We start from the raw sequence: 24,087 nt of genomic DNA on the forward strand, positions 1-24,087 counted from the left end.
CATCACATTTCTTATTCGACCATGGACATGATTTTTTTCCAAGGCGTACATTTTCTTTTATTCATGGATCCATTGGTTTCAGACAGAGAATGAAGAGACAAACCAAACTGTTTTCAAAAGGAAAAATAAAATATAGATTAAAAAACGTTGATTGTTTCCCCTTGTGTCCGGATTTATCCAATCGATGATCATACTAACATATTCTCTGATCAAACAGATTAAATTAAGAAATGAGCATCTAATGCCTAAACATGAAACGTAAAGGGTTTCTATGGTGATAAAGAGAACGTACAAAGACTATCACTGAGATGCTAAATGTCTTAGATGAATAAATCATCCATATGTATTATGAAACATGGTAAATAATGAAAAATGCACATTGATGACCAAAGTAACATATCAGTAGATTTGACAGCAGTATGAGGCCAATGCATATAACCATAAATATTGTATTCAGTTGTCTGCCTTAGAAAAAAAACAAAGTATTACATCCATTACTGCTCATCATTGATAGCTCCTCGGGAAACAGTTCAAATCTGAATCACTGGACCAATCTACAGGGATTGTCGCAGTCAACCAGAACCATTAGTGGTGGTGTAGCGTCTATCTACGACCCCAATTCTTCTGTGTGTTCTCTTACGCAGTTTGATTTTACGTTTTTGAGTTTCCCGCAGGCTGTAAGTCATACGCCGAGTAATAGAGGTCATGAGAAATTCTCGTTCGCGAAGCCCGAGGCTACATAATCCAATGGTCCACTAAAGTTTTGAGGAAATGACAGAGTTTCTGGAATTTGGAATTTTCATGGAATGGGAAGATTTCTTTTGTCATTTCTTTTGTCAAAATCAACATAACCGATCAAGTCAAACCACAAGTATTGGATTGAAACAGAATAGTGTGCATCATCATCCTAACAAGCACATAGTCATACATGTAAACAATCCTTTATAGTATGAGAGATGGTCACAAGAAACACAAATCCATCATTTGTTTCAGTTAGTGCCCAAAAACGACATATGTTTACATTAAAGGGACAAAGCCCCCTAGTGGCCGTAATAAAAAATCACCCATGTCTACAGAGGGGAGCAGGTTATGGAGGATGAATGAATGACTAAAACAACACAATTTTAACTAAAACTGACGATCAACAGTGTTGAATTATTTAACCATGTCTGAGGATTTTCCAATAACCTCAAATAGAGCTTATCTGAAAATGAAATCATGCTCTTTCCACAAATCCCAGCCAAGTTGTCCTTTTGCCCAAACCATTGACTATAAGTAAAGACGGACATTGCGTCTACACTTTCTCCAGTTGTGCGAAAATCAAGCTTAAATATTTCAGATACAGGTGCCGCCATTTTGTGCACAATAGATTAGCACAGACTCGTCAGTCACAGCTGTCAATCATGACGTTTGACCCTGTTTATTCAAACCAGACTAGCTGGAAAAATGAACACTTCAATATATATATATCAGTTATATCAGGTTAGAACTTCCTGAAATGGCAGAAACCATCTTTGAGAAAAATGTATTTAACATGTACTTGGACTTCTTAGTGTGATCCATGTCCCATCTGCTAACATGGAGTAGCTGGGGTTTATACTGATGTCAGCCTTTGGCTTCCCTTTTTGGGAGCTGACATATCCTTCATCTTGAAATATAGTCTCCGTCTCTCTCTCTCTCTCTCTCCATCCATCCATCCAGCATCATCTGATTAGCATCAAATAAGAAAAAAACGTTTGAAGAATCATCTATGTTGTTAAATTAGACGTATTGTGTCTATGCACAGTTTTCTCACGACTGCTGTCTTTGTCACTACACTGGTGTGTAGTATATTTTTTCACCAGACAAAAACTCCACCGTGAGGGCTCTCTGTCAAGTTTTTCATATTTCATAAACATAAGCACACCTTAGGGAACGACTTTTTCGAAAGACTGGAGAGAAGTTAAAAAAAAAATTATAATAACAATAATCCTTCAGATTCTAGCCTAGGTGTTTGGATTACCTTATTATCGAGAGCACAATTGTGCGCCCGCGAGTGGGATTTCATGGCCTTGTTTTCCTCCCTCATCTTTCTTCCTCTCCTTTATTTTTGTCTCTCAGGCCACAAGAGGGAAGAGGTAGAGGAGCATGGGTGATAATGACTTGTCAAATTAGGAGCGATGGAACCTGCAGCGAGTGTAAACACAATTCGGAATGTTGGGATGACATTTTCCAAGCTGTATTTCTACTGGGGGAGATTAACGGAGTGACAGCTCAGCCTGAGTCTCATGGATCCCAGCTGCACGGTGGAGAGCACGTACACACACACACACACACGCAGGCGGAGAGAGGAGAAATTACTGGCATTTAAATACGACACGGCGGACTGACACCTGCATATAGACACAGAGTTTCCCCCGCAGAAAAACATATGTGCACGCCCGACTCTGCATTTGAGATTTGTGATTTGAAACGCTTCCCCTCTTTCGAGCCTTTCTCCCTCAGTCACGGTTCAGGCTTCCCGGCTCAGCCTGCGTATAGATTCATGTCCATGTAGCTTGCCCACGCCCCGTCAGCATGATGGATGACGTCCGCACACAGTCTTGACTTTACAACTTATGGGGACTTTATTTGCATGTGTTCCAATTGCCAGTAAAACTGCACATGATGAAGGTGAGCGGGAGACTTTGTCATTGTTAAGATATTAGAGGCTCCTGTTTCTTAGTGTTCCATTTAACGCATGGCCGTCCTCCGCTGTCCGGCACCAGCCGTGAACGCCGGCGCTCATTTCCCCAATTTCGCCTATGAAATAAAGAGCCATTTATGAGGAACAATGTCGCGGCCAGCACATCTCCCACCATCCCGCTCTCACTATAGGAGAGATACTATTGAGAATCCTGAGCGCATCAATTTGTGGCCTCAAATGACTTTCTCCAGCTGGCCAATTCCTGACAAGCTTTCTGTTCTTCTTAAAAAGAGCCCTTTATCGTGAAGAGAAAGGAATAAAGGGAGGGAGGCAGAGAGAGAGATGGAGGGAGAGACGGAGGGAGAGAGGGAGGGAGAGAGAGAGAGAGAGAGAGAGAGAGAGAGAGAGAGAGAGAGAGAGAGAGAGAGAGAGAGAGAGAGAGAGAGAGTCTCGGTGACACCCTTTCTCACACAACAGGGGAAATTTCTGTTCTATAACGGGTTCTGGTTAATTTGAAGTCAATTGGAGAGTTATTAAAAGGATCTGTTCAGCTTTACTGAACTTGGTCAAGGGCAACTAACCCATCCTGGTTTCCATGTGAAACAAAGGCACCACTGACTGTCACCTTCAGGCAAACTTTAAAGTTGGTTTGATCCTCTTCTACTTAGTAGACTTATGTTTTATTTTACTTTTTGTATTTATTGTAGCCACAAATACATTTGCCTGCAGTTCCCGTCCGAACACCTGCATTTAAATCGTATTGTCTGGGATTTGTTTCAGTTTTAGGTATTGTTCCTGGTTTATCTCTCAAAGCTTCATCTTGCCTTTTAAATTACTCTGCCAATATGTATGTAAATTTCCACATCCACGGCCAGAAATTAGATTTACTTAATTTCCCTGTTGTTCCTGTATCCCCCCTCTGTGGTGCTCAGGTGGAGGTTCAACAGTTTCATGTAACCCTGTTGCATATTATAGCTCAATTTACAGCGTGTGCACTAGAAATAATTTCAGGTTGGAAAAATAATAACAGTAAATCAAGATGTAGAGAAAGGGAGGCTCTTATTTAATTAGCACACAATAGGATGGGATGAGTATATCGTACTAATGTGGACGCACACCCACACAAACTCACACAGGTATATTCAGGATGTATTTTCCTCAAATTAGTGGGGAAGATGCTCTTAATGCATAAATGGAACAAACATTAATGAAGTGATAGCAACTCATTGTCTTCGAAATAAGTTTGTCATAGTTTTCTGCTTCACTGCCATAGAACCAAGACAAAAAAAAATTTAAATTAATATCAGACATGAGGTAGACATGTATTTAGACACTAAAATAAAGCTATTACAGACATCATTACAAGTCCATTATCATACATTTTATCATGCAAAAAGTCATTATATCCTTACTTTAAAATCATTAATAAAACAATATTATAAATTTGACAATGGGGATTAACCTAGAAAACAGCCTCTTTCACTGGTTAAGTGAAAGATTTGTTGTCTCAAGCAGAAGTCCCAGTCTGGAGCTTAATTACCTTCTAGTGCCGGTAAATCAGCCCGAGTGGAATCAACACATTTCCAAAAGGTTGAGGTAATGTGACAATTTGAAAACTTGCACAATAATTTTACTGGCACATTATCAGCCCAAAAGTGGGCACTTATAGTCAAAGGTCAAATTGATTTTATAGCTCCCTTCCCAACTCGTTTGGTTAATTTGCCTTATTTCTGTTTGGGGAATAAAAAGGCTTGAAATGTTTGGAACTGCAGTTACTTTAATTTGTGGCCTTTAAGGGGATTAAAACAGAAAGTAAAATGTTGCCATGGAGTTAGTAGTTGGGCTTTGACCATAACCCCCATTCAAAAGCTTGTGTTTGCAGTGTACCCATCCATGTAGTTACTACTTTATGACTGAAGAACATATTGGAACATTATCACTCCAAGGCAACTTCAGAGCATCTGTTCTCTCATTCAAGGCGGATTAATGGGCGTTTATTTGTGGGACGTGCAAATCACAGATGATGATATCCTCAGGGAAGTCAAAGTGGAAGAAGTTTTCACACTGGAGTGGATTATGACTTCGACAGAAATATAATTTTTACACAAATTTCAGCAATTTGCTGCCAAAGGATTTTAAATGCCTTAATTTCCTCCCCGGGCTACATGTCACAGCGGCAGCTGCTGAAACATCAGGTAATCATCAGCGTGCGATTTCCCCTGTAACATCTCCTGGTAGCGTTACGTGGTACAGATTCTTTTATATATTCCAATGAATTTATTTTCATATTAAATACAAATAGGCAACAACCAAAGTACATATGGCCCCAGCTTATGTTTACAATAAGGAACAGAAAGCAGGATTTTGTTTTTGATTGTCTTAATAGAGGAAAAATCTGTTGCTAAGGACAAAATAATCACCGGTTGCTACGTAACTGGTTATTAAAGAAATCGTTTACTTAAAGTAAGAATCCACATCTTTATTCCTCCATGTGTTATTCAGTCATGACAGTGAGAGAAAGACGAAGTGGAACGTCGATTTATACAAATTAGAGAACCGCTCCCAGTTTACCTCTGTTTCTTGAGTAGACAGCAAAGGTAGTTCGCCACTGTCTTTAGAGGGAAATTATCTGTATTGGTCCACATTTGCATATAAATGAACAATGGTGAACTGTCGGTGAAAGAGAATGATGTCGCGACGAAAATATTGAGTGGCACAGCACAGAGGGGGAGATTAAAAAGAGCGATAAGTCATTTAGAGTAGTTCCAAAGACAAGGAGAACGACTGGAAAAGAAAAAGAGCAAGAGTATTAAAGGGAGTATTAATGCAAACACAATCGCACTGACTCACAGTTGTGCCAAAGTAAAATATTTACAGTGTGTTCAGTAAAGTTTAATGAACAGTCTTAAAGGGTTGCACAGAATTACCCTGCTTTGTGTCTGGTTCGCTCACCTTCATATTTGTTCATGTTGCCTTTGTACAAATTTCAACATAAAACATTATTCCTCGTTAATTTTGATCAGTGACACAATAAAATAGATAAGAGAATAATATAAGATAATGGATATTTCTCTATTATTGCCCGATAAATATCATCATATTGTGTTTGCCCTGGTTTGGAATGAAAATTTAAATTTTTACTTTTTAGTAGAAACATTAACTATTGTGTTAGTTCAGACTGAGCATAGATTTCATAAGTGGATTGAATTTAACGGATCTTAACAAATCTTGGTGGAAGGATCTGTTGACGTTTGGTGTGTAGCAGAATCAGGGGCCGATCCAGGACTTTATTTTCACTTTCTTTGACAAAATAGGTCCTTTTTAAACTTTTTCCCAGATACTAATTCATGGATGTCGTTTAAAAGGAAAAACATTCAGGGGACTGATATCTATGAGTGTGTGAAATTTGGTGCTGCTTGATTGAATTGAAGGGGACCGTCGGGCCTCGGCGGAGATATGCGCTGTACTGTGTGACATTCTAATTATAACCTGACACTCCTCAATATTACTCTGCTGATACACGGAGTGATACAGTCTCCTCATCAGTGTTTGCTCTAGAGAACATGTTTACATCGAATGCTTCATATGCATCAACATTTCCTCTCCTAGTCTGTTTCCATGGCTCTTTGTCACAACTGCTTTTTTCATCATTTGTCTTTTATCGCAGAATCTTCTAGTCCTTGTTGGCTTTATTTGATATTTTTGTTATGTGCACATTGAAGCTGCATATACAGGAGAGACAGATGGATGCAAACACCATTAAAAGTTGCACAGGAGGTTTGATGCTTTCAACATTTACCTCTCTTGGCCAACAAGCCTGGAAGAAAGACTCAGGGATCAGACAGGGACACGGTGGAACAGCGGAGGTGAAAAAGATAAAGCCAGTGATCTCTAGTGACTCCTGCTGCTGCAGGATGAGACCCAGGTTCTCTCTTCTGAGAGCCTTTCTAGTTAGGCTCTGTATTATGTGTCAAGTTCTTAAACTTTTGGACTAAATGTGATTTTGAAAGTGTTGCATGATAATGAAATACTTAGAATGTTTTGAAATTTAGTAGATTAGATCATGTGATAGTATAGACTGGATTAAGTCTGCATGACGTTGTGTGGGTAGGGGTATGTGGCAAGTGTGTTTAGGGCCCATGGTCATAATCTTGTGAATGTTTTGTTCTTTGCCAAAAGATTAAAGATGGTGTTTTTTGTTATCTTATACCAGGCCTACCTTACTGCAGAGAGCCGAGTCCCTGCACTGTTAAGGCCAGTTAGTCATGAAGATCTATAGTGCATACTTAGCCTTACCTCAGAATATATAGGTGGAATTTAATCAAGATCTTTCTTCTGTGTGGTAGATGTGTATTCCATATGAAAGTAAATTCAACAGAATGGTGAATAATATTGTTGTAAAGATTAAGAAGGAGGGAAATCCCCAACGAGGCCAAGTTAGAGGGATCAAGTCGCCTGGACATGGAGATAAAGATGGAGTCGGTGGGTGCAAGTTAAGGAGGAAAGAAGAGAAGCAGAGAGGCAAAGTTATTTAAGAGTCAATATCCACTTATAGATCCTTGAAAGTCTTCATGGCCTGTGAGAACCCTGCCGCCCACCCAACATCTGATAATTACACTTCATTAGGAGAGCAGGTACTGATGAGAGGGAAGACGCCGACGACTCAGAGTGATATGAGAGGGTTAGTGTGAGAGTGAGAGACATGCAAGTAGGAGACCGAGGCACGCTCAAGGTAATATGCGGTAGTGAAAGCATAATGGGGATTTGATTATAGGACAAAAAGAAAGCAGGAGGCCTCTGCGTGTGTGTCTGAGTGTGAGTGTGAGTGAGAGTGCTCCAAGGCTGTTTATTTGTTTTTTTTATACGACTCTAAGAGTGTTTATGCATGAATGCGGATAAATTTATTCTTGCTCAGGGGTCTGTATTTATTGACTTGGTTTAGTGTCACACTGGAACGGACAGGTCTGCCTCGATACAGATAATGATAAGGTTTCTATGAGACGCACTCACACACACACACACACACACACACACACACACACACACACACACACACACACACACACACACACACACACACACACACACATTCCGCAGCTTGAAATTCCCTCTTTGCTACTCCCTTGCACCAGCCAGACCTCTACACGTTGTGTGATGTAGCAGTGTTGGGGCATCGGAGTAGCAGTGGTCAGTAAAACTGTGGTGCTGCTGTACGATCCAGTGGAGCAGAGGCCAGTGTGACATGCCATGAGGGAATGGGTCCATATGGACACATCCTTTACATTATGGACTTGTCTTAGAGTGGTTGAACAAAACCGCTACAAAGGTGTGATGTCCCAGAGGTGCATCGAGGGAGCAAAGGAAGGAGATAATGTGTGTGTGTGTGTGTGTGTGGTGTGTGTGTGTGTGTGTGTGTGTGTGTGTGTGTGTGTGTGTGTGTGTGTGTGTGTGTGTGTGTGTGTGTGTGTGTGTGTGTGTGTGTGTGTGTGTGTGTGTGCGTGTGTGTGTGTGTGTGATTGTGTTGTCAGCAGAGAGAGAGTGAGAGGTGGGCACTGCAGTATTCCTCCAGCTGGGGGAATCATTGATTTTCCGGCCCAGCTTGGGGATGAGGCAAATGTCAGCATCTAATTGAGTTGATAAAACATTTTTGAGTTTCAGATGTAAATACGGTTTCCCTCAGGCCAACAGTGTTATATAACTCCCATTGGGAGGTCTGTTAGGAGTTAGCCTCCGTGTTGTGTGTGTTTACATGTGCGTACCCTTGTGCATGCAGAGTTGGGTTCTCCGACAGCACACACATCGTCCAGACTGCGTGGTGAAAGCAAATGACGGGCAACTCACACCACCTTATAGTTCACTTGTCTCTATCCTTGCAGAAGACCTTTCGGGGATAGGATGGTCAAGGTGCTTAGAAAAGTTATGGAACAGTCGTCGCTCTTTAAGAACAAAATTTGCACCCCCTTTGCTCCCGTCATCATTACTCCGGCCACTAGAGGTCAGCGAACAAGGTCGGGACAAGCTGCGTACCCAGACGACCCGTGGGCTCATTTTTCAGAGGAGGTCGGACTCCCGCTGAATATAATGTTTTTTCATTGTGAATCAGGATACGGGCTCATTAGAATAAACAGTTTTTGTTGTGGCAGAGCGGCTGCAAATGGAGTGGGTGAGAGAGAGAGAGGCAGAGGTCATATCCATTAGGAGGTGGAGAGGGTGAATAAAGAAAAGGCTGAATGAAGCCTCCGCTGTCCCTGCTGATTAGCAGATTGATATGCAGAGAGAGCAGAGGAGTTACCTGCTGCCTTCAGTGGAAATTCTCTCTTATGTTAGAGAGCGAGTATTAGTCCCTGGCTTTGTGTTTCTCCTCAACAGCGCTGTTCTGGAAGTAAAATCCGATTCACCTCTAGAGTGAGAGGTTTTTGATTACCAGCCATAATGTTTTTACCATCCAAGGTAGAGTTGACACAAGCTATGAGATTGAGAAACAATATAATTTGCTGCTGTACAGGCCACAAGTCGTTATGATATCAACTGTGCATTAAGAAAAACGTTTTTAGGGATTTATTGGTGATGTCAAGGAGGAATATGACACAACCCCAAATACTCGGGTGTTATAGCCACGTCTCTGATTAGTGAAGGTCGCTGTTAACACAGAAATATTTACTGCAAGTGCAAAAATAATTTCAGCTAGGATCAGTTTGTTCAGCGTTACAATACGACCATGATTTATTCTTCCTAACATGCTGCACTTCTTTTAGAGATGAAATAAAAATCACTACAACAAGATTACATTCAAGAAGAGCCTCAATCACAATGGTTTATGGGACGCGTAGTTCTCAAATAAAAACAGTCCTGTACTTTGACCTTTTTTTCCTTTTCCAAATTTTAGTTTTTGGATTTGTCATCAAGACATCTCTTGGCAGATTCCAGGCTTAAAAATATTTTCATACAGATTTTTTGAATCGTCATTGGAGCAAATGAAAAGATGTACTTCAGAAACCAGGGTCGTTCAAGAAGGATAAATACACAAAACATAAGAGAAATTAACTGTTTAGGAAATAATAACGGAAAATAGTGGGGTTTTTTCTTAGTTTCCAGCTGATATTCAGGAAATTTTAAATATGCCATATATTGTATCTATATCTATACTACAGTATTTAGACTGCTAATGGTTTTCATCAGTAAGATGCTTCACAGTTGCACAATCACGTTTTAAGTTGTGAAAACTGCATGTGAAAAGCATATGTGTCCTATTTGCTTCTATAGAGGGCTCTGCTCTCATTATAAGGAGTGATAATTAGACAGCGCTTCACACATTACACGCACTCACATCCGTGCACACACTTAATGTGACTCTCGCATTCGTATGTAAGCTCGCACACACACACATTTGTGGATAAGCCTACCAGTAATTAACAGACGTAATTAGGCAGACAGCCATTCGTAAAGGGATTGCACACTCATGCTAACACACACACACACACACACACACACACACACACACACACACACACACACACACACACACACACACACACACACACACACACACACTCACACACATTATTTCCCAGGTAATTAAGAGTATTAATTACAAGCATAGCTGTCCCCATGAGGCTCAGTATCACTCACAGACTGGCACGCAGCAGGGCTCTTATTACTTTATCTCACCACACCATCACCACTTCTCTCTCTCTCTCTCAAGCTCTGTGGTTCCACATGCACCCGCTCTCTAATATCCACCTGCTGGACAAACAAGTGCTAGTTAATTAGTCAATGACTGATAGCTGGCCATGGGTTAACTTCTGGTGGCTCGGGAATCGAGAGAGACCTGCTCGCTCAAACCAGAGCAGACAAGCGAGCCTAGGGCCTGTGTCAGCGTCTTTTATTTTTGTCAAAATGTCCTCTCAGCCACCGTGCCTTATTTTATCCCCGCTGCCATTTATTTATAGTAGCTGAAGTATCATTACATCTCATGAATTAGGCAGGACGATCCAGTGTTCCTGTGTTACATGTGCGATCTTATGATTTCATCTCTAAAACGAGCGACTCTACCTCCACTTCAGTATGCACACTAACCTAGATGGACATGTAGGCCAATCTCAGTCCGGTCAGCAGAGAACGTAAAAAATGGATGAGCTAGCCTGTTAGCTATGGACGACAAAAAGGGCCTCGGGAAAAATATCTGTCGATAGATCTGTTAGACAAGCCACGCGCCATGCTGCAAGAGCTCGAGGCGTGCGCCCAGTTAATGAACTACCCCTGCACTCCTTGGGCAATGGTGCTACGGTGCAAAATCTGCACTTGGAGGAGCCTGACATCATTTATGGAGATATTTTACAATTCATTCGCAAATGTCACAACGGTTGCATGTTTGGATATTGCGGGAGATTGTCTGAGCCGTCTCGGCAGAGGCAAAGGTGGCACACTCGCCCTGAATGCGTGAGCAACGGCGAGATAGCGGGGGGGGGGGGGGGGGGGGAGATGCATCTACCGCTGGCACTGTGGAGTAAAACTGCAATCCTTCACGAGCTCACACGCAATAAAACTCATGTTATACGGAGGAATTGATACATTATTCTCCACGCTCGGCATCTCCGTGCAATATTCCACCTCCGCGGTGCTGTAGAGCGCTTGGTGTCTCATAAGTAATAAAGTTATTCTAGGTAGTGTTTTCTAATAAATATGAGGAGTATTATTGTGGGTGGTTTATGAGCAGGTAATCTTCATCCCTCTGATATGTTTTTGTAAAGTAGTGTGTTGCCAGAAATATAATATTTCTTGGTATTTGCACATTGAACCCCAATACAATATGCGATCTCTCATATTTTATTACTTTCAATATTTCGTTTTTTTCCCCTCACATTCTCGTGTAATGTGTTGTTGAATGTGTCTCTCTCTCTCTCTGTCTCTCTGTAGCGGATGGCTGTACAGACTGGTCAGTGGACTACCTGAAGTACCGGGTGCTGCAGGGCGAGCCCGTGCGGCTCAAGTGCGCTCTGTTCTACGGTTACATCCGGGCCAACTACAGCCAGGCGCAGAGTGTGGGCCTCAGCCTCATGTGGTACCGCAGCTCCGGCCTCGGCCACAGCGACTTCGAGGAGCCCATCTCCTTCGACGGCTCGCGCATGAGCAAGGAGGAGGACGCCATCTGGTTCAGACCCGCCGACGTCCAGGATGTCGGACTGTACTCCTGTGTCTTACGGTAAGAGGTAGCAAGGGAATAGAAATCGGTTTTAATAGGTTATCTAGTTTTAATTGATGAACGTTTACCCCCCTTGAAAGTTCAAATATATACCGACCTTGATTTCTAACGGTTCCTAATTAACACAGTGGAACACCATTGAATATGCACACAACAAAAAAAGGACATTGTGTGCATTTGACATTTGTGTTACTCAACGGATGTCTGATCTCATAATGAAGAGAAATGTGCATCCTCATCCAATCCGGCAAGAAATATGGATATGAAAATCCTATCGGGTTAAATCATTTCATTCTCTTTTTTTCCATCTGCCAAGGAGGTTACGTTTCCATTTGTTTGTAAGTAAGTTAACATTAAAGCAAATGGAACAGATTTCCACAAACCTTCGTAGAAAGATGAGCTATGGGTCAGGAAAGAATCCATTTTCCAAGGAAGCAATTCATGGCTCTAGGTGAAAAAAGGTTCATTTAGGAAACTGATATCTTTGAGCTTGATTACAGTTACAAGGACTGTTGGACTTTGGCAGGCGATGGTGCTCTACTGAATACCTTTCTAGTTACTGGGTTTAACAATAATACCACTACTATTTAAGGTACCTTAAATAGTAGTGGCTTAACTTCACCTAAAGACTGGAAGCAAAGGGAAACCTAGCTCTACCCCCGAATCTCTTACTATTCCTTACATACACAATTGAATCTGTACAAAGACAAACTATACACTGCGACACTGCGACATGCACAAAAGAGGTGGATTTGTCATTTATGTTTCTCAATAGATGTCTTATCTTATGAATGGAGACATGTACGTCCTAATGCATTTACGTCAAGACACGGCGAATGACTAGAAATGACACAGCCAGAAAATAATTCGATTTAATCATTTTGATTCTTTGTTTTTTTATTGTTTTATGAAAGGGATTAAACAACCTTTCTGCTATCAAGGGGAATTCAAAGCCAAATTTAGCCTGTTGTATTCAGACTGAGGTGTCCATAAGGCACATTTCTATTCTGTTGGGGCTTTTAAACTGATTACAATGACAATATTAGGCTCCATATAAATATAAATTAATGTGAAGGGTAATGTAGACGCAGCAGAGACAACCGAATATAAACTCAAGTAAAAAAAAAAACGAAAACACCCACTGGTACGCACACTCTTTATCGACACTCTAATACAAGATGCATAATTATGTGGCACTATCTTATTAACCTTTACAACAAAGAACATCCCTCAATAAACGGCTCGTTGCTGTTCTTTCGTTTCGCAGCGTTTTTTTAATAAACGCAAATAAAGGCCTCTCGAAGACTCTTGCAGGGTTTACGTTGAGTGCACTTGTGCGGTGACAATGTGGCACAAATACTTCATAATGACGTTCGTCTAAAAATTCATTTGCTCTTTGATTATTTGTGTTTATTTCTTTTGTCTTTCTCACACGTCCTTGGCCTCGCTCTACTGTTTTTAATTCAGAGCGTGCTGTAATTCTGCAGAGCTCTACAGTTGTAGAAAGTGCCCCCCCCCCCTCGCTCTGCGTTTCTCAGCCTGCTCGTGTTGAGCTTGGGGGGATTTCAGGCTTCTCAGATACCCTAATCAGAACACTGCAAGAGATTAGCCTCTGTGCTGGAATAAATTCTCTTTTTGTTCGGGAGTAAGCTTTTGAGTCACACATTTTAGCACATATGACCCAAACTCTTCCCCCCCCCCGAAAACTCCCTGCAGGCAAAGAGTCGGGAAACGTGGCTTTGTCTTCTTTTGGCCGCAGTCTGATTTCACGCAGAGGATGCGGCAGACATTCCTTCATCCAGACATCTTAATTACTCCTAATATTATAACAACCCCTAATGACACTACTGTGGATTGGACAAACATTGAAAAACAAAAAATTTTTTAATTTCGCTTTATTAAAGCGTTTGGTGCATTGGTTTAGTTCGATTTTTGATCTGCTCAATAAACTACAGCTCAGTGGATTTAACAATCCCCCCAAAACCTTTATAGTTATAATAATCTTATCATTGATTCAAGGTGATACTTGTCCCAAACCTCTGATATGACCCAAAATAGCATCTCCTGAAATGGCACCAGGCAGTAGCAGGTGTAACAGACCATTGTCGTCATGGTTATAAAAAAGGAATATGTGGTTAAGATTGATCAGGCCTTATTTGTTTAGATTTCGGTGCAAAATGACTTAATTGACTCATTCGAAAGATTGGGGTTCCGGTTGGAATCGGAATTTGCTTAAGGTTAGAGTTTGTTGTCATGGTTACAACAATAAAAATGAGAACAACATTCACATCCAGTAGGAGAAGATTTTTGATGGGATTAGCAAATATCACCGAGCGTTTTAAAGAAAAGGAGAAAATCCTGCAGACGAGGAAGAGCCTTGTGTTGGAAACGTCACTACGGCAAATAAATCCTTTAACGGAGCTTCTGGGTGTGTGGATTTTTCCCATTTTTTCATGGTTACAACAAAAAACAGGTGACGTGGTAGAGAGCTCACGGACAAAAGAAACGTCAAAGCCTTTTCGAAAAGGAAACAAACAGTGGTTTCCTGTGTCAAAATCCAGTGACGTCACGTTAATCCTCCTTCGCACGACGTCACTCACTCTCTCCGTTACTTACATTTACTGTGTCATAATGACTGCAGTCGCTAGAGGTCACCTAACAATAAAACGTTACTATGGGTCGTAACAAGCTGTTTGCACAGATAACCTGTGGGCTGTTTTTTTATGGGAAGACTCTTTCAAGTATGTTTGATATTTCACAAATGTTATTTCGCTGTAAAACGTGAGACCTTATTAAGTGGCCTGAATGACCTCCATCGCTCTATGTTTTAAGTTGTCCCATATGGTTTTCTTTTTTTCCAACAATTAAGATTAGGAATGGATTCTTTTGGGTGAAGTTTTTAAGAATCACATTTTCGTCAACAATTGTCATTTAGAACATTTATTTTTTAAACTTATCAAAACATTATCACCTATAGTTCTACATGTCTTTATACCAAGACGCGGCAGTAGAATAACAGGTTCAAGACAAGACCACCAGCTCCAGCTCCAGCTTTTAAATGCTCAGCAAAAATGATGTTTTGTGCATAAAATCTTGAAAATCATCAGATAAACTTGAAGAACTAAAATGCTTGCTGCAGCCATTTTAACCGTCTTAAGCTGCTGCTACTCAATTTTTAAATATTGACATTTAAAAATCCACAATTCTGAGCAGCAGCAGCTTGTGCACTGCCTTGAAAATTTAACATGCCAAAGCTACACAATAGAAGAATATTATAACCACAATTACTGTGATTTATCAGATTCAGATGCTTTGGTTGTCTTCCGTCAGTTCGAGCTGCAAAAAAAATACACACCGGAAATGTGGAGTTGATGATGACAACGATCGTTTAGAAGTGATGGAGAGTTTTTTCTTCAGTGATTTTATCGTATCTCACTTAAAGCTAATCTTGATGTAAGCAAACTCAAATTAAAGCTGATAGTCAGTACTTTAAAGACAAAGTGATCGCTTCACTTAAAAATCAACTGTGCTGAAGAAGAGAAAGTCAACATCCTGAAAATCCTCCCTCCTTCTTACACACACACACACACACTGCAACAGTCCCTTTTCTTATTAAGGCTGATACATTATTTTATAGTAATAACTCTGTGTTCTGCAGTGGGGTGACACCGTGTGTATTTCCTCCCCTTGATTACATTATCCCACACGTGGAATAATAATGTGTGGAGAATTACAGCTAACGTGAGCCGCAGACTAATATCCGCCGCTAATTTCCAGCCACACTCAAATAGAATGTGACAGACGTGAAAGACACCGCAGGACTGTGCATCGACCCCCGGCTGTCCATCAATCAACCAGCGCCACTGACACCTTCCCACAATGCCACAGGGCGCCCGCTGTGAATATTTAACCATTAGAGATGTCTCCTATCGGCTCCTTGGGGACTTTACCGGCTCAGGTGCTGCACTGAGAGAGGTCATTTCTGATCATCTCCCCACGTTACGTCAACAAGCGCGTCGGGGGCTGCTGTGGGAATTCACCTCCATGTGCATATATTTATCCACATTTGTATTTGCGTGCACTTGGGTGGTTATATCTTCTCTTTAGACAAATATACTGTTCAAGTGTACTTTGTACGCTCACAGCATCTTCCCACTCTGTTCCCTCTAGATAGGAGGCATGGAGTCGATAATGTTGGATGTCAGCGCAGAGAGGGCACGGCTCCGTTGCAATATCTTGCATCTTACTTTTGCTTCCTACAGCATTTTTCCAGATGCCCTTTTAGTCAGCTTCTATGTAGCCAAAGTATACAGCATATTTTTTTTTTCTCATTCCCTGTTGCTGCTCTCCTTCTGTTCCTCTCATTGCTATCTTTACACCGTCTTCCACAGATGCACGTTGCCACATTTGTCTCCCACCTGTATATGTGTGTGTGTGTGTGTGTGTGTGTGTGTGTGCATACGTGTTTGTGTCTACATCTGTGTTTTATGGCCTTGGGGGGTCAGAGGTGTTTACACAAGAGAGGCTGACTCCCTTATTGTGTCCATATCCTGAGTAGATCATATGAAGCCCTGTCATTTACAGTGAATGGGAGCATATGGTGAGCCATAAATGTAATGTAATGAAATGAAAGCCCATATGGCTGAAGGTACAGCCCGGCATTCGAGCAAACCCAAGGACTGGCCGAGTCAGATCCCAGCCAGGATGGACCTTGCAGGCAGCACACAGACTGACCGTCATTATAAAAGTACACAGGGCTCTTAGTGTGGGTCTATTTGTGTGGGTTTGGACAAGGCCGCTCACTTTCTATTAATGGAAGCTATACGTGTGCTTTAGGTTTGTAGGATGACCCCTTTTCTTGTTCAGCCTGACAATGTCTCCCTGGACTCATTGGGATCCATAAGGAAAATGGTTTGACAAAGAAGAATGTAACCGGCACAGAGCCCTGACCTCAGTGCTGTAGAAGATGGAACTGTGGGATGATGTGGAACAGCTACTGTGAGCCAGGACATCAATGAACCTGTTCAGATCGGGTATTGACATCCGTCCTGAGTGATCCGATCACAAGTGGACATCGTTAAGTTCAGGTCTGACACATGTGGCCACGTTCTTTACGCCGTGTGAATGCCAAGCCACACGTGAATGACCGCCTATACCCAGCAGATGTCCTCTGATCCTCTACAGTCTCCCGATGAACAACCATATTTTTACATTGCTGTGTTTGTAGCGACCACCACAAAATCAATGCTAATCAACACATGATTGATATGAAGTATATTCTGGTCGGCCGAGAGGTTGCTGTTGTTGTAGAAGTTTGATGATGAAGGAAAGGACCGCGGACCCAGTACTTACAAGTATAATAATGTTTATTACACAGAAGTTTCAGATACTTTTCTGTAATTGGTCATTTCTGTCTTCCTGGCTACATGCTTAAATGTATTCAGTCCCTGCTGATTCCTCTCGCTCTCCAACTCTCTTAATCGCTAGCACGAACACACACGCACACACACACACGCACACAAACATGAACTCCGACTGGGTTAGAACAACATAATTTGGTCTTTGTGAACAGAAAAGACGTACGTGATTATTTGCACAGAGAGCTGGGAGGTGAGATCCGATTCAGGCCCAAGCAATGTGAGCAGCTTTAGAAGAGTGGAGCCTGTTAGACCAGCAAAGGTTGCGTGGCTGTCCTCATAGTTTTGGCCATTCAGCGTGCGAGCTTTTCAGGGAACACCTTGTCACAGTCACTTTTGGGGCGTTGGGTGCAGCGGGACGTAGAGGTGTCAGCGGTGACAGGGACTGAAATGATGGTGGCTGATGGTGGTTAATGATGATGCTCACGACAACATTAATAAAAGAGACAGAAAGAGAGACATCCCTCACCTCTGTCAGCTCGTGTGCATCGGGGGGGTGAGGTGTGCTGGTGGTTGCCGGGGAGACGGCGGGGGATGTGCGGCGGGGAGACCGACTCCTTGTGATGACCAAGCAGCTTTGCCTTTGCCTCACGTCGCTAGGCCCTCCCAGCATTTGTCTCTCCTCTGATTAGAATTCGCAGGCCCGACAGACTCCCCCCCATAAATCCAATAATGGTCGTGAGCGTGAGTCATTGACTCGGTAAAGCTGCTGAACACGTCGTTATTACTAACCCCACAAAACGTGGGAGGAGGAGGGAGACAGAGGAGAGACGTGGAAGGATAAAACTAACTGAAAGGGTATCTGAGGGAATAACACAAACCTCTTTGAGCATGTAACAGTATTTTTCATTTATGAAAATGAACTTTATTAAGAGTAATTTTCTCTGTCTTCTTTCCTATTATGCAACATCAGTACTTAACAGCTATGACATACGTCATACTGAACTCCCAGTATCAAGATGTGTGACGTGTGGTTGTTCTCTGCCCACAGGAACTCAACGTACTGCATGAAGGTGTCTATGTCTCTGACCGTGGCGGAAAATGAAACAAACCTCTGCTACAACTCCGACATGAGACGAAGCGAGAAGGCCGAGCTCAGCAAGAGTAAAGACATCCTGTGTCCCGACATAGACGACTATGTGGAACCTGGAAAAGAGCCGGACATCATCTGGTACAAGGTGGGCAGACGTTTGTTCAGATGTGGTTGTATCTCTTTCCTGACCGGTTCCCTCAGGTTTTTCTGTTTGTCTAATACTTAATATGTTTGTAATGTTTTGGGAGAAAAGTAATAAGGAGCGCAACCATCTCTGTGATGATACCACAGAGAAATACTCTTACACGGTTCATTGGTTTGTTTTCATCTAAATTCTTGGCAGTTTATGTTAAAAAGCCTTGATGGAAACATGGTTCCAGATCCCTCAGACAGATTACTCTATAGGACCTGAATCCGCAGAACTGGGTGCAGACTTTCTCCAGAGGTTTTACTGTCACACATGAACAACGCAGCAGGAGAATCTTCATTCAGAAACGTTCACAAATTCGACATACAAAGAAATGTATTCATTCCACTACGGAGATCTTTTTTTTGTTGTTTAAATCGACACCGGCGTTGGCCCTTGAAAAAAGACAATTTTCTTGACCATTTTGAAACCATCTTTTTTCACATTGGCTCCTGTGTTCACACCTACATTTCCTTGTGGATTTAAGTGCATGTCTGAAAGCAGCTTATGTATGAATTCAAATTATAACAGAGAATAACATGCGCTTTGTGTGCTGTGCACCACCCTGAAAGTCATCTGAAACGAATAAGGACAGAGGGCAGCCACAGAGACCTCTTTCATTGGACACACGTGTGAAGAGAATATTGTGCGACACCCCTCTCTGCCCTGCAGAATGAGTGGATGTCCTCCAAATGCTCCCAGTCCCTGATCTTTATTCAGCGTGCACCTTCTCCCCCCTCACCTGGGTCCTTGTCTTTTCCTGGGTCATGCACGGCCTGCGGACAACAGAGTGCATCCCGAGAAGGGCTCAGGCCAGACTAATCACAGGCAGATCAGCAGTAGATTAGCTGGCCGGGCCTGACCTCTAGGTTTTTCCGGAATTCAATTACGGCCGGGGTAATGACTGGGAGTGCTGGAACCCAGAGTTATTTGGAAGACTGTGGAGCTGCAGTGATTGAATTCAAAGTTTGCCAGGGGCAACGGTGGAATGGAATCTGCCGAGCCATCCTTGTCCCCTACCAGAGCACCGAGGGGCTGGAGAGAGGATCATGTCATGGAGTCACACACTGTGCCTACACACACATGTACTGACACACACACACACACACACACACACACACACACACACACACACACACACACACACACACACACACACACACACACACAGCTGCTGCATACACACACGTATTTTGCCTGGAGAGACCACTGTATAATAATAACATTCTCTGTCCTCTGTGACTGTACGGAAGTATTGAATGGAGAATATTCAGTTCAGTGCAATAAATCTTGATCTGATAAGTAGGATAATGGCTCGGCCTTATCATTTTGCTGTATGGAGGTTTTATGTCAGCGTGAAAAGCCATGCATCCCCCCTATCACTTCATCAAACCCTCTTAATGCTCAGTGACGGGGTTGATGTTTTGTTTGACTTATCCGTTTTTCTCCGATGCACAGGAGTGCCGTCCCAAGCAGTGGCGAGCCAGCATCATCCAGAAGAGAGACATTCTGACTTTCCAGGACGTGAAGGAAGACGACATTGGGAATTATACCTGCGAAATCCAGTTTGGTGGTTTTGTGGTCAGGAGGACCACTGAGCTCACAGTAACCGGTAAGTTTTCACATGAAAAGAAAAAAAAAGATTAAAACCAGAATGGCCCTCAGTTGAGTGCATTTGATTACAGACAAACAAATGGACAGGGGTGAAAACATAACTTCCTTTGCGGAGGTAATAAAGTGTGCGCTTTTTTATGTTTGGATACAAATTATAATAGCAGTTGTATCCATTTAAGACAGAGAAGAAATACAACACACACACACACACACACCACTGAGCACTGCACCAATGTCCTGCTGCTGAGTTAATTGCTGGGGGAAGAAGAATGCTGTGGCCTGGCATCCATCCCCTTCTTCTAACTCAGCAATTTCGCGCCAACCAAGGCTATAGGCTGAACCCCTTCACACGGAGCACTGAGGAGCCAGGACCAAGGTCAGGAGATTAACAGCACAGTGACTCTGCCACGCTCGCTGTCTCTGTCTCTTTGCCTCGCACAGCTGCAAGTTGAGCAATAAATAAATGCATTCATGTGTTCTTTAATAGTGTGAGTGTTCTGCAGGGTCAACTACTCTATTATGGCGGATGAAAAGGTCAAATACAGTTGTTGTTTTTATCCCCTCTCTCCTTTTCCCTGCTCTCAGGTCAGTTCCGATTTGTTCCACCCTCATATTCCAGTGTCCACATCTGTTTGATGATTCAGTTTATACTGTGTCCACAGGGGTCACATTTTATATACACTCTACAGTCAAAGTCTGAAATTATGCATGTATTGTGCTCAGTGACGCTGAAGGAAATTAACTGCAGCATTGTTTGACCCCTCCAGCTTTGGACAATATTATTGCTACCACCACCTTTGAAAAAATTGCAACAATATTATGTTTTCATTATTCCTCTCTGGTGCATTCATTGCATCATTTCGATAATGAATCTTTATGAGATGCTAAAATCAAGTTAGGGCCTCCCAGAGCCTTCATATGGGAAATGCTTTACACAGGTTAGTAAAGATTCGGTATCTCAGGCCTTTCTTTTGGATCAGACTAAAATGCCATCCTGGAGATGGGGCTTTGAGAATGGTTTCATCCTCAGCCTCAACAAGTGTGAGGTAGGTAGGAAGAAGAGACACTAGATTTATTTGTATCACTCTTACATCAGTCTTACAGGGTTGTCTTTAAAAACTGAAAATCCCTTGGTACCTGCATGAGCGACATATTCCCATACATTCCCATTCCCATTCCATGCATGTGAGGGACCACCAGCTGTAGGTTCTTTGAAAAAATGTCGATTCTATGCAGTTTAATGGGTCAAAAACTTCCTTTCTCTCCATTATGGTATATTGGGATATAAGCTGTTATGACATTGATAGAATTTGGTTTGCTCACAGAACTAATAAATAATACTTTTTCAGTCAGGCAACTCAATGTTAAAATGTTTATTCCAGCAGCAAAAGTCACTTTGGCCTCAACTTCATTACTCCCTCAGATAGCGTTAACTAGATATAATTGGAGTGAGTGCGATGGGGGATTGTGAAGAGTGACTCTGGAGTAAACGTTGTGTTCTAGTTCTTTGAGCAAATCCAAACTAAATTCTTATTATTGTTATTTCGATTTTAAGTTTACTCCGTGTTATTGCACACTTTTATGTTTTGCAAGTCACCAGGTTGACCATATGGTGTAAGTGTGCTTCTGTCGGCCTGTCGGCATGACCTCAATGTTCTTTAATGATGTTTGTCATAAAACCTTTATTGGGTTCTAAATATCCACAGTCAATCATTTATGAGACACAGAGGAGGGAGGAGACGATAGAAAAAATGAATGAAAAGGTACAAAGAGGCAAAAATGAAGAAACGCAGATCGAGTGCATTTTTCTTCCTATATGAGACGTCCATGTTGTTTGTATACAGTGTGAGGAATGAATAAAGTGAGTGAACAACAAGAGCAGGAACATGGTTTATACATGGAAATGACAAGTTTTAGGGTAAAGTCAACCATGTGAATAAGAGCGAGGCAGTGAGCAAGAAGAAAATAAATAAAGTATTTTTACATTTGATTTTATTCAACCCTTTGCTCTGTAATCTTATCATTTAACCATAACTATAGTTTTGTCTTAGGCCTTGCACCTGCACACCACTCTGCATGTGCACGCCCACGAGAAACACCCACACAATCTCTGAGCTACCTCGATGCTTGTTCCTCATAATGAAATGTCTACAAGTCGTCAAAATGGAGGAAGCAATTTTATGTGACACGCAGGCTCTAAAGCTTTATTGCCGAAGGTTGATGTTGAGATCCGACAATTGTTTCCCCTCCTGAAGTAGGTAAAATAATTTACATGAGGCACATTTCCGAAGCGAAGACGACGCTCGATGTCGCCTCGTAAACGACTGAATGGGACTAACCCAGTGTCTCATAGTAATTTAAAAAACTGCCAGCGACTCAGTCTCCAATCCTCCGTCAGATATGCTGCATCTGCTATAAAATGACGGCTCGCTCTATTACCAAAGCATTTTGCCATATTAACATACCAGTGGGGGTCCTCCTTTTTAGCACTGTAGTCTCCTGCTGATCACCATAGGCTCATTTCCTTTAATAAACCTACGCCATCATCCCCTCAAGTGGGTGTGACATTAGCCACATTTTATCACATCCTGTTAAAACCGACATTGCCTGGATGGTAAGCATAAAAGGCCGAGCTGCGTTTGAGATCCGAGGGCAAACGCTGGAGTTTATTTGATAGGCCACGAGGATGAAGGAGGTCATTAAGTTTAACTAATCTTAAATAAAGCACAATAGAAATTGGTTTTTGCTCTGACCCTGTGCAAGCTGTGCACGTGTGTGTGTGTGTGTATTCTGTTCGGATCTTCCTGCGCCACGTAACAGCCTCCATTGAAAGCAGTAAATGAGCCTCCTTCAGAACTGGGGTCAGTCTTGAAATAGAGGTTAACTATGGGAATAAACACGGACTCATCTCAGATCAGGCTGATGCAGGAGCCCCCTTAATCAAGCGCCGATGCTCCTCAGGTTAATAGAAATGTAAAAGAAACAGCAACCCCCTTGCCTGGTTTTATGTTCCCTCCGGTTTACGTCGGGGTGCATTTAAATGCTCCTGTCTCATCCCCGGCATCTGGACAGGATGAGGCAGAGCCCGGGTGGCGACGGGGGTGTGCATGGAGAATAAAAACATCATTATCAACAGATGGAGAGTCTTTGTTTTCTCTTTCCCCTCCACAGACCTTCACCTCAACCTCCCATCTGTAAAGAGAGTGCCTTTTTGTGTACTCTTATAATTGATTCATCGCCGCAGCAGGTTCGCTATTTCCCCATTTACTCTGAGGAATACAGAGCGTGGTCAGATTAATCTACGCTCATGTTTACCCCTTTCTACTATCACAGACACAGGAAGCAATACGTCAGATGAATACCGCAGCCCACCTATGACTAATTCATACATGCATTTACAGTAAGGGTGGCGTTTGTATTCTTAAAGATATATATGCATTCCTACAAGTGTCTGGCGTGATATATCTGTTTTGCAATAGCACATCTTAATCATTTCTACTGCATTTTTACCGTCCTCCCAGGCCTCATTCCGGCACTGCGATGGTAATGCCTACAATACTGTAACACCAGATAAAAGCCCCGTTCAGCTGATGTATGCAGCTCCCTCCGCGTTCTGTCGGAAAGGAAAATATTATACAGAGGGAGCTGAAAAGGATAAAGAGAACAAGGGAGTGAAAGTGACTGATAAGGGGCGAAGGAAGAGGGAGGGAAAAGAGATAGAAAGAATGAGGAAGATAGAGCAGTTGCAGCTCCGGTATCTTATCTATATTCTTCGCCAGTGTTTCCCAGCAGAAGCTGTGTGTCCAGGACTATAAACAGACTATTATCCCAGTGTTTATCACAGTGCACATTACTGTTTGCCTCTGTCGGACTTACTGTAATGGAGTCGTTTGGGTTTTGATGGATGCCTCGGGCGTGGGTTTCTATCTGTAGCTCCCATTATACCTCTGTCTGCATGCACCCGGTTGT

General features: G+C 42.3%; 1 protein-coding gene across 1 annotated transcript in view; it reads left to right on the forward strand.

Moving 5' to 3' along the window:
- il1rapl1a (interleukin 1 receptor accessory protein-like 1a) overlaps nt 1-24,087 on the forward strand; it is a 142,847-nt gene that overhangs the window by 38,628 nt on the left and 80,132 nt on the right. Inside the window, exons 2-4 of the mRNA XM_061088975.1 lie at nt 11,582-11,867; nt 18,276-18,462; nt 19,963-20,116. Coding sequence (XP_060944958.1) covers nt 11,582-11,867; nt 18,276-18,462; nt 19,963-20,116 — 627 coding nt within the window. The remainder of the gene's footprint in view (nt 1-11,581; nt 11,868-18,275; nt 18,463-19,962; nt 20,117-24,087) is intronic.

Source organism: Limanda limanda, chromosome 16 (genome assembly GCF_963576545.1).
Source record: "Limanda limanda chromosome 16, fLimLim1.1, whole genome shotgun sequence".
In the NCBI taxonomy this organism is placed as follows: domain Eukaryota; kingdom Metazoa; phylum Chordata; class Actinopteri; order Pleuronectiformes; family Pleuronectidae; genus Limanda; species Limanda limanda.